Genomic DNA, 10,785 nt, shown 5'->3' on the forward strand with positions numbered 1-10,785 from the left:
AGAAGGGAGGGTAAACGGTGTAACTTCTTTATCCCTTAGAATTTAGGGCTCCTTGCATAGTCATCTAATTTCCTAAATCACTATGCACTTGATGGTGGACTCCATTGGTAGCGAAGAGGAAATATCAATACAAATTCCAGGCAGGAATACTTCCAACACAGAAAAACTCCTCAGGCCACCAACACTACTTTCTGCCCACCTTGAACAGTGGACGCCTCACTTCCTTCTTAATGCAATTTTTAATTCTTCAGACACACTCCTCATTCCGACTCTGATCAACTGTGCTCCTCTCCCTGTTCTCAGTATCAGCTGCTTCGTTCCGCCTTCTTTCCCTAACTTGCTATGACTCTTGCCCCAATACTGACTGCAGCCTCCCCATCCCACCCCGCATCATTGGTCAACTAATTCCATTAATCCAACTAATCTTCGCACTCACTGATTCCGCAGTATTAAACTCCTTCACCCCCTCGCACGAGTCACCATACTTGGTAACATCTTTATATTGACCCCTCAGTGACCCCCCACAATGACGGCCTGCCATCCATTCTTTCCTCACATCACCCCTCCCTCCAGGCTGTCTTCTCTCAGCCGCAACCCACTCCTTAAGCCACCCCCTTCCCCCTGGACTCCAGCCCCACCCCTCCTGGCGCAGATCCCTTCCACCTTGATCCTCTCCCCTGTACGACTCCGCCCCTCCATCCTCCCACAGGATCCCCTCTTCCTCACGCAGACCTCCACATACCTATCTCCTCTCCCGCCGACCCCCTCCTCGGTACTCTCCTCGCACAGCTCCGGGTCACGAATACCGCCCTCGCATCCCGACTCCACTAGCCTTTGCCCGCCCCGCCTTCGCCGCCTCACTCTCCCTACGCTGACACTAAGGCCCCTCCGCTGGGCCTCTTCCCAAAGCGGAGCCCACCCGGAACGAACCCCAGCCCTGGGAACCCACCAAGCCCACTCTACCGCCCCCACCCGGTCCGATACCGCCCCCAGCCCCAGCCACTCCCTCACTTCCCCCAGCCCCAGCCACTCCCCCAACGCCCCCGGCCTTCACTCACCCGCCTCCCTCCGCTTGCGCCGCCGAACCTGCCGGCAGCGACACCTGACAGCGGGCCAATCGAAGTGCGACTTCTTTGCGGTGCGACCAATCAGTGAAGGGCGCTCACAGGCAACAGAGTCAGACTGCGTTGGCCGGCGCTTCTGCGCGGAGGAGCGTGACCCCTGGTGGCTCTGGGAGGGAATGCAACTTGATGCTCCCTTCCTTTGATTTTTCACTGCGTCGCCAAAGTCCAGATGCGTGGTCTAGACAGAGACGTTCCATGAGACGACAGGGTGGGTGGGAAGCCTCATGCTGAGAAAGAGGAAGAGGCAGAATTTGTGCCATTGCTGTTCCTTCAGAGCAAAACCAGGTCTTCCGTTTGTCTTATGAGACAAAACGGGGTCTCATAGATGTACAGATCCAATAAATAAAGGTTGAAAATATTAACAGATGTAAAGAGGAGTGACAGGGAGACTGGAGACAAAAAAGAGACAAGGAGAGAAGCAGATAAGAAAGTTAAGGGAAGGAACAGAGAGACATTTACAGAGGAGGCAAGAAAATGGATGGACCTGGAACTCTAGACAAATTGATTTCTATCTCCAGAGCCTGCTTTTTCTCCACGCTCCAGACAAAGCTGGATTTGAATCCTGGCCTTACCTTTAATAGCTGTGCAGCCTTGAGCGACTCACTTAACTTCTCTGAGCCTTTATTTTTCTCATCCATAAAAATGGGATTAAAAACCTAGGGCTGGGCTCGGTGGCTCATGCCTGTAATCCCAGCTCTTTGGGAGGCCGAGTCGGGCTGATCAGGAAGTCAGGAGGTTGAGACAATCCTGGCCAACATGGCTAAACCCCGTCTCTACTAAAAATACAGAAATTAGACAGATGTGGTGGTGCGCACCTGTAATCCCAGCTACTCGGGAGGCTGAGGCAGGAGAATCGTTTGAACCTGGGAGATGGAGATTGCAGTGAGCCGAAATGGCGCCACTGCACCCCAGCCTGGTGAGAAAGCCAGACTCCTTCTCAAAAAAAAAAAAAAAAAAAAACTAATTAAGGCCGATTGTGGTGGCTCACGCCTACAATCCCAGTATGTTGGGAGGCTGAGGTGGGCAGATTGCTGGAGTGCAAGGAGTTCAAGACCAGCCTGGTCAACATGATGAAACCCTGTCTCTACAAGAAATGCAAAAGCTAGCCAGGTGTGGTGGCGTATGCTTGTGCTCCCAGCTACTTATGAGGCTGAGGCAGGAGGATCACTTGAGCCTGGGAGATGGAGTTTGCAGTGAGCCAAGATCACCTCACTACATTCCAACCTGAGTGACAGAGCGAGGCCCTGTCTCAAAAAACAACAACAACAAAACACCTCACTTAAAGGATACTGATAATATGAAAGCATTTTGTATTGTATATGTTATTGCTCTTATTATCCTCGCATCTTCACTTGGGTTTCCCTGGTCAAGACCATTGTTGCCTTTTTCTTCTCTGCAATATTAGGGGTCTTGCCACTTGTCCAGTCGTGCCTCATTGTACTGACCCCATAAGGCCTCCTGAATGGACATAGAAATGATTCTAAGGGCTTGAATAGATTATTCTAGGAGGAATAGATGCCTCCCTAGTTCATGCTCAGGCTCATACCCCCTCCACCACTCTAGCCCTTCAAACTAGCTATTACAGCATCTTCCAGGTATTTAACTCCGCTTACTAACCCCATGAAAATGTAGACTCTGTCCCCAGTAATCATTGGAACAATCCAATTCAACTCAATGAAATACTACATATAAAAGTTCCTTGTAATTGTAAAGTGCTTTAAAAATATTAAATACTATTGACAACAATAATTCTTATTAAATAAATGAAATACCATATATCAATACCATATATTGATTACTTCCATATGCAGTAAAATAATGATTTAAATGAGCGTTAATATATTATGTGCCTGTCAAAGGCACATGAGGGATAAGAAAAGTGCACAAGTGACCAGGCGCGGTGGCTCATGCCTGTAATCCCAGCACTTTGGGAGGCCAAGGCGGGCGGATCACGAGGTCAGGAGATCGAGACCATCCTGGCTAACACGGTGAAACCCCATCTCTACTAAAAATGTGAAAAACAATTAGCCAGGCATGGTGGCGGGTGCCTGTAGTGCCAGCTACTTGGGAGACTGAGGCAGGAGAACGGCGTGAACCTGGGAGGCAGAGCTTGCAGTGAGCCCAGATCGCACCACTGCACTCCAGCCTAGGCGACAGAGTGAGACTCCGTCTCAAAAAAAAAGAAAAAGAAAAAGAAAAGTGCGTAAGTACATGTGTTTTCTCAGTGGAATTATTGTTCACATTTGGGAAGCTACTCTCTAAACTTAGGTAATTTCTCTACTCCTCTGGCTGTCTTATTTCTCCTTCGGTAATTATCTCTTCCCACTTCCTATTCCTTAATCTTAGTAACACCCTATCAATCAAATAGCAACCCTACTGCTCTGGAAGATTATCTCCCTATTTATCTGGATAAATACACGCTATTCTAAGAAATTATATTTATTTATTCATGGCTACTTTTCAACCTAGGTAAAGAGGCCCCGCAACACAGGTAACATTTTCCACACTGCAGCTGCATAACTCTGTTCTCTAATAATTGATGTCTTACCAGAAGAAGAAGGGATGGACCCAAGAGAGAAGTGGACACTTCTAAGAATACCCACAAATGACAAAGGTAGAATAAAAGGACACAAGGAAGGCCTAAGGAGAATGAACGGAATGAGAGTAGTATGGGGGAATTTTCAATGTAAAGGGAATTCTCTTTCCCAAATACTCTCTGTTAAGATTTCCAAGTATCTGTCTTGTGGGTACACCAGGATAGCAGAGGGAAGGGCATAATGCCACGGTGCTACTCCACCTTAACTGACCCTCCACGCTGAAGCCCCTCATCTCTGTTTCAACTCTAGCATTCATTCTCCTTGCTACCAGGACAAAGATCAAGTCATACCTGGAGCTGGGAAACAAAGCCCTCTCAGATCTGAATATGTGTTTCACGAGGAGAGAGAGAGCAGCAGAGGAGACCACGAGGAAGGCAGAGATTCCCTGACGACCTCATGCCTTTGTACACCACTCGCCTTTAATCTCTGGATTAAACAGCATTAGGGAGACAAGAGAGGAAACACATGTGGTGTCTGGAGACCTGTGCCTGCCTGTTCCAGTCCCACACCCAGTCATCTCACCACACCCTTCACCTCACTTTACCTTCTCCTCCAGCACAGGAACTAGGAACTATGGAGAGAGAAGCCAAGGGAGAGGAGGAGGAGGAAACTAACGATTCCCCGCCCAACCCCACACCCAGCACCACCAACAGGTGGGCAGGCTTGCCGAGAAAACGCAGAGGGCATCCTGTGAGCAGCAAACACATCTGAGCCTGGAAAAGACGCAGAGAAGTAAAAGATCAAAGGTGAGGTAGGGGACGTGGAGGAAAGTGGGAGAGACAAAAGGAAAACAAAAAGTGGGGGATCATGAGAAGCAGAGACAGGAAATAACAGGGCTTCAGACTTGGGTGCAGAATGGAGGTGGAGGACACAGCACAGATGGCATAAGAATTAATATTTCCTTGGTTCCTCCCAGGGAGTCCTTTCTCAACTTTGTAAGGCGTGCACAGAGGTGGCAAGGAAGCACCTTGCTCCTCTTCCTGGTTCTAAGGAAAAGGTGACCTTGAGCCAGTGGGTGTCTTTCCCAGTGCCTGCCTCTAACCCTGTGCTTTCTCCATATCCTCCTCTGGTATCTGTGTTTATTCCGCGGTTTCCCCGCGGCTGCCCCCGGGAGACCGAAGAGGTGGCTGGGGCAGGCCGAAAGCAGAGGAAAGGTTGGGCAATGTCACCCTTGCACACCCACAGGGTAGACGGATCGAGTTTCAGCTTAAACCGAGGGCTGTGGGGGAAGGGTGTTGGGTTCAGCTAGTCCACGTGGGTGCTGTCCTCCACTTGGTGCTGAAATCTGGGCGGCCACATCCCGGGGGCGGGAGGGGGCTACATCCCCGGCTTTAGACGCGCGAGTCTCAGGTCCCGCTAATTACCTGACGGGCGCTGCCCACCCCTGCCCCGGCGCACCTAGCGCGGTGGCAGGCGGGAAGGCGGGGCCTGGGGGAGCCCCACCCCTGGAGACTGCGGCTGGGGCCTCTCTCTCCTCCGCCCGCCCGCCAGCCACTAGCTCACTGCGCCTCTCCTGCAGTCTGGTTGGCACCGGCTCCCATTCCGGCTCCAGCCTCCAATCCGACCCCCATTTCGGCTGCAGCCTCGGACCTAGCTCCGGCCCTCGGTCTATCCGGTTGCATCCTCCCTCCCTGTTCCGGATCTTATCTTGCGCCAGCGCCTACTCCAGGATCCCGTAGCCAGACCTCAAGCCATGGCTGGTCCCTTCTCCCGTCTGCTGTCCGCCCGCCCGGGACTCAGGCTCCTGGCTTTGGCCGGAGCGGGGTCTCTAGCCGCTGGGTTTCTGCTCCGACCGGAACCTGTACGAGCGGCCAGTGAACGACGGAGGCTGTATCCCCCGAGGTAACAGTGCCTGAGGCGCGGGAGGAGGCGGGGGCAGGTGGTGATGGGAACGAAGGTGCGGGTAGAAATGAGAATCCGGGCAACAGAGAAGGGCTATAATCACGAAGGCCCTGGAGCTGGAGGGCTGTGCAGTCTGCAGACCTCAGTGGGGTGGGGGTGGGGGCCAAAACCATAAAGCAAGAACATTCCTGGGGACCTGCCAAGACCAACTCTGGCCCTACGAGTTCTAGCTGCACTGGCTGCCCAAATCCCTAATTGTAAAGCCAGGAACTATCCTTTTCGCTCCCCTCCATCTCCTTCCCTCATTTCCTCAGTTCCTCTCCTTAGGCTTTTCCCCTCCTCCATCCCTAGTGTTGTGTCATGGGAGGAAAGAACTGAGCAGATCTGAAGAAACTGAGCTGGCCAGCCAGAGGCAACTAGAACTATTAGGAAAGCATAGACTCTGAAAGTCCCTAAAGAGATTACCAAGGTTTAGCCTCTTTCTAATTCCCCCTCCTCCCACGGAGCAAAGCCAGACATGGCCAACTGGACAGCTCCCAGGTAACTGCACTAGGTCTAGGCGTCTGTGCCCTCCCTCCATGGTTACTGGGTACCCCCTCCCCAGCGCTGAGTACCCAGACCTCCGAAAGCACAACAACTGCATGGCCAGTCACCTGACCCCAGCAGTCTATGCACGGCTCTGCGACAAGACCACACCCACTGGTTGGACGCTAGATCAGTGTATCCAGACTGGCGTGGACAACCCTGGCCACCCCTTCATCAAGACTGTGGGCATGGTGGCTGGAGATGAGGAGACCTATGAGGTAGGGGGTCCCCAGAGTCTCCCTGATGATCCAACTCATCTTCCCAGTAATCCCAGCTCTTTTCCCCTAAAGACCTCTCACTTTCCCCCAAGACTCTGAGCCCCCCATACTTAAGTTTTCTGAACCAATGAAATCAACGCACAATTGAAGTCTGGGGAGGGATTCCCTCTCCTTAACCATCTCTCCCTCTTAACTCCCCTTAGGTATTTGCTGACCTGTTTGACCCTGTGATCCAAGAGCGACACAATGGATATGACCCCCGGACAATGAAGCACACCACGGATCTAGATGCCAGTAAAGTGAGTTCAAATATCCCACTTCTGATTTGCATTGCCTGTGTACAACACTCTGTATCTCCAACCCCTTCACCTTATTTCCTGACTCATGGTCATTATACTGCTGAGCTTTTAATCTTAATGTAAGGAAAGAATCATATCTTAAGGGGCAGCATATATGGAGATGGAAGGATAGATAAGAATGACCATGGCCCAAGGTGGGTGGTCTGGGGAAAGGTCTGCAATGCCCCCTTCAATTCCAGTGCTTTCCCAAAGGGCCTCTTCTTCCAGTGCACGCAGGAAGAATGCACAAAGAGTCCTCTAATGCCTAAGGAAGGTCTCTCCTTTCCCAGGGGCCCTCAGTTCCCACCGTGTTTCTGTGACTTACATTGATTTCCCTTATCTCCCAGATCCGTTCTGGCTACTTTGATGAGAGGTATGTATTGTCCTCTAGAGTCAGAACTGGCCGAAGCATCCGAGGACTCAGTCTGCCTCCAGCTTGCACTCGAGCAGAGCGACGAGAGGTGGAACGTGTTGTGGTGGATGCACTGAGTGGCCTGAAGGGTGACCTGGCTGGACGTTACTATAGGCTCAGTGAGATGACAGAGGCTGAACAGCAGCAGCTTATTGATGTGAGGGCCTTAAAAGGGTGCTGGTTGGTGGGAGCAGATGGGGAAGGCTGGGCCAGATGAGACATGGGCTCTGAAAGGCCCAGGGGCCACCATGAAGATTCTTAACCCAAGTCCTGTTACTCTTCCCAGGACCACTTTCTGTTTGATAAGCCTGTGTCCCCATTGCTGACTGCAGCAGGAATGGCTCGGGACTGGCCAGATGCTCGTGGAATTTGGTATGAAGCTGCTCATTAAGTCTTTTGTCTTCATGCCCTCATAAATGCTTTTTTTCCCTCTATCTCTCCCAATTCTTGCCTTGCCTCTTGATCACTGTCCCTCTCCGGCCCTCAGGCACAACAATGAGAAGAGCTTCCTGATCTGGGTGAATGAGGAGGATCATACACGGGTGATCTCCATGGAGAAGGGTGGCAACATGAAGAGAGTGTTTGAAAGATTCTGCCGAGGCCTCAAAGAGGTTAGAGAAGATTGTGTAGGGGAGCTAGGTGGGAGGACATAAGGAAAACCAAAGAGTAGCATAAATAGATTATGTAATTTATCAACCAACCTAAGACATGTCTGATGGTAAAAAAGGACTATCTAGGACTCACTCTAGGACTAAAGGTATAAACCAGCTGGGACCATACTGGGAAAACCAGGACATGTGGTCACACTAAGATTAGGAAAAGAGTGTCAGGAACCTTAGAAAGTGAAGAAGGCAGGTAATGCAAAGAAGGAATAACTGAGATGGCACGTCAGTGCCTGGGATGTGTGCAGTGGGATGGTGAGGTGTGCAGATAAGGAAAACATTCGAGCTTAGATTGATGTCGGCGCGGAGAGGTTGCTGTGTTCATGACTCTAATATAACCACCCAGTTCTGAGCCAAGGTAGGCCTTGACTATGGATTCTATCATTCTTGTTAAAGTATCGGGTCTAGGCTTTAAGTTGAGAGTTCAGAGGGAGACTGGGGAAGGTGGAGGATAGAATGGTTCAAGTTCTAGAATATGTGGCTCTAGATGAGAGGTTGAACTGAATCATCAATCCTACATGGATTGGGTCTCCGTATTCAAGTCTACATTAGAAATCCCCATAAACTCAATTCAATTCTTACTGTATGTTCTCAAACATACAGTTCTACTTTAGGTTTGCAAAGAAAAAGAGCTCCTCTTTTAGATTCTGAGAAGTTTCTACTATTTTTGGCAAGTAATAGATAATATATTCTGACTATGAGTGGGTAGGGAAGTACCTTTAAATTATATGCCTCAGTTTCCTCATCTGTAAAATTGGGATAATGAGATTTTCTACATTTTAGGTTGTTGTGGGGATTAAGTGAAATACAGGTAAAGTACTTGGTCCACAGTAAGTGCTTAATAAGTGTTAAAGTGTTAGCTGCAATATTATTCTAGATGGAAGGGTTTCCCCCCATGTTCAGCATGTAAGATATCCCCTATGGCATGGTTCCTTCTGAACTATAAACAGGATCCCTTTACTCATGTTGGGTAGTGGTCTTTGTGAGCATCACTCTGCTAGATCCCTTGTCTCTTGAACTCTAATAGTCATCTTCATGACTACATGGTTAAGTGAAGCCAAACACCTTCCCCCCGCCACCTATTCCTATGAATCTGGCTTTTCTGCTCTGTTATCATCTTTCTCTGCAGTCACACAGGTGCTCCGTTCACAGCTAACAGAATGTTATCTTACCTCTTCCTGGCAAAGCTTACACCTTCATCTTCTGTCTGAAGGGACCCTCCCAAGCTCTAGGCTCATTAGCAAAGCAAAGATAATCGATGCATGCAGAACTCATTGAATAATCAGTCCTCTCTCAGTTCAGTTTACCACCTCTGTTCATTTCCCTAGATCATCCTTAATACACCACTCCTTCGAGTTTTCTTCTTCCACATATTTTTTCACAATCTCATTATTATGCACATCATAATTTTGCATCATGCATGCATGAAAACAATAACAAACCTTTTTCATTTAAAAAAAGACCAATGTCATTCATTCACAGCCAAGTTTCTGTTCTAGACATATTTCTAGTGTTCTTGTGGGTCTAGCTAAGGGAGGGTCCAGGGTTAATGAAATATCCCTGATTTTTCATTAACAAAACCTTTGTGGACTCAGGTGGAGAGACTTATCCAAGAACGTGGCTGGGAGTTCATGTGGAATGAGCGTTTGGGATACATCTTGACCTGTCCATCTAACCTGGGCACTGGACTTCGGGCAGGAGTGCACATCAAACTGCCCCTGCTAAGCAAAGTAAAGGAGTTGTGGGGTTACAGAGGGGTGTGAGTAAGGTAGGGTGGGTTGTGGATGGGGAGGGAGTGGACCCTTTGGAAAGGAGCCAAACATGTTGTGGCTAAAGGGTCAGGGGACAGGCCAGGCACAGTGGCTCATGCCTCTAATCCCAACACTTGGGAGGCCAAGGCAGGCAGATTACTTGAGCCCAGGAGTTCAAGACCAGCCTGGGAAACCTGCTGAAACCCCATCTCTACTACAAATACAAAAGTTAGCTGGGTGTAGTGGAGGCTGAGGTGAGAGGATCACTTAAGCCTGGGAAGTGGAGGCTGAGGTGAGAGGATCACTTAAGCCTGGGAAGTCGAGGCTTCAGTGAGCTGTGATCACTCCAGCCTGGGTGACAGAGAGAGACCCTGTCTAAAAAAAAAAGAAAAGAAAAAAGAAAAAAAAAAAGGTCAGGAGACAGAGCTCTGAGCAGGTTCAGGGCTCTTTCAGGTAGGACTAGTCTCTGCCTCTATTGACCCTGCTCCCAATCCCTATCTCCTCTCTAGGATGGCCGCTTCCCAAAGATCCTGGAGAACCTAAGACTCCAAAAGCGTGGTACTGGAGGAGTGGACACTGCTGCCACAGGCGGTGTCTTTGATATTTCTAATTTGGACCGGCTAGGCAAATCAGAGGTGAGATCCTAAGGGATTAGGACGAGGAGAGGTATAGGTCTGCGGGGGCTGAAATATGGCAGTGAGTGAGCCTCCGGGATGTAACATAATCTGAAATGAAATTCAGGTTGAGTGGGGAGGCAATTGGAAATGAGCAGGCAAGTCAGTCAGTGATAAAGAAAAACTCAGACTGTAGGAAGCAGATCAAAGATTAGTGTCCCTTAGGTGGAGCTGGTGCAACTGGTCATCGATGGAGTAAACTATTTGATTGATTGTGAACGGCGTCTGGAGAGAGGCCAGGATATCCGCATCCCCACACCTGTCATCCACACCAAGCATTAACTCCCCATCGCCAGCTGATGACTCAAGATTCCCAGGAGTTCTGCTCATTCTAATGATGGCCCATTCTACTTGATCTGGACCTGCCCCCGCATCCCCTGCCTCCATCCTAGTAAAGACTCCTTGCTATCCTGCAGCTGTCTGTGTTACTTCTAATGGTGGGGTGAGGAGGGAGCAGCCTTCAGGAAATGAAAAGAGGCAGTGGGATTATTTATGATGGAAAGAGACTCCAGATATGGCAACCCAGGAACACTGATTCTCAGGTGGGTGGAAAGCATTAACATTTTACCCATATTCCTCATC

General features: G+C 49.6%; 2 protein-coding genes across 5 annotated transcripts in view; one reads left to right on the plus strand and one right to left on the minus strand.

Moving 5' to 3' along the window:
* Positions 1-1,152, minus strand: part of LOC134757313 (inositol hexakisphosphate and diphosphoinositol-pentakisphosphate kinase 1-like) — a 69,239-nt gene extending 68,087 nt beyond the window's left edge. Inside the window, exon 1 of the mRNA XM_063698961.1 lies at positions 1,059-1,152. The gene's annotated coding sequence lies outside the window, so the exon portion shown is untranslated. The remainder of the gene's footprint in view (positions 1-1,058) is intronic.
* Positions 1,153-4,282: 3,130 nt separating this feature from the next.
* LOC101152129 (creatine kinase U-type, mitochondrial) lies at positions 4,283-10,618 on the plus strand. Of its 4 annotated transcripts, none has more exons than XM_055363571.2 (10): positions 4,283-4,467; positions 5,304-5,563; positions 6,168-6,366; positions 6,570-6,665; positions 7,052-7,273; positions 7,403-7,488; positions 7,604-7,727; positions 9,374-9,508; positions 10,039-10,164; positions 10,369-10,618. In XM_055363571.2, the coding sequence occupies exons 2-10, from the start codon at positions 5,415-5,417 to the stop codon at positions 10,483-10,485; spliced, it is 1,254 nt and encodes a 417-aa protein (XP_055219546.1). In that variant the 5' UTR covers positions 4,283-4,467; positions 5,304-5,414; the 3' UTR covers positions 10,486-10,618. The 4 variants fall into 4 exon arrangements, with proteins under 4 accessions (XP_055219546.1, XP_055219547.1, XP_063555038.1 ...); XM_055363572.2 differs by having other exon boundaries at positions 4,325-4,467; positions 5,379-5,563; XM_063698968.1 differs by lacking the exon at positions 4,283-4,467 and having other exon boundaries at positions 5,052-5,563.
* Positions 10,619-10,785: the final 167 nt, after the last annotated feature.

The sequence above is a fragment of the Gorilla gorilla genome, chromosome 16 (genome assembly GCF_029281585.2).
Source record: "Gorilla gorilla gorilla isolate KB3781 chromosome 16, NHGRI_mGorGor1-v2.1_pri, whole genome shotgun sequence".
In the NCBI taxonomy this organism is placed as follows: Eukaryota; Metazoa; Chordata; class Mammalia; order Primates; family Hominidae; genus Gorilla; species Gorilla gorilla.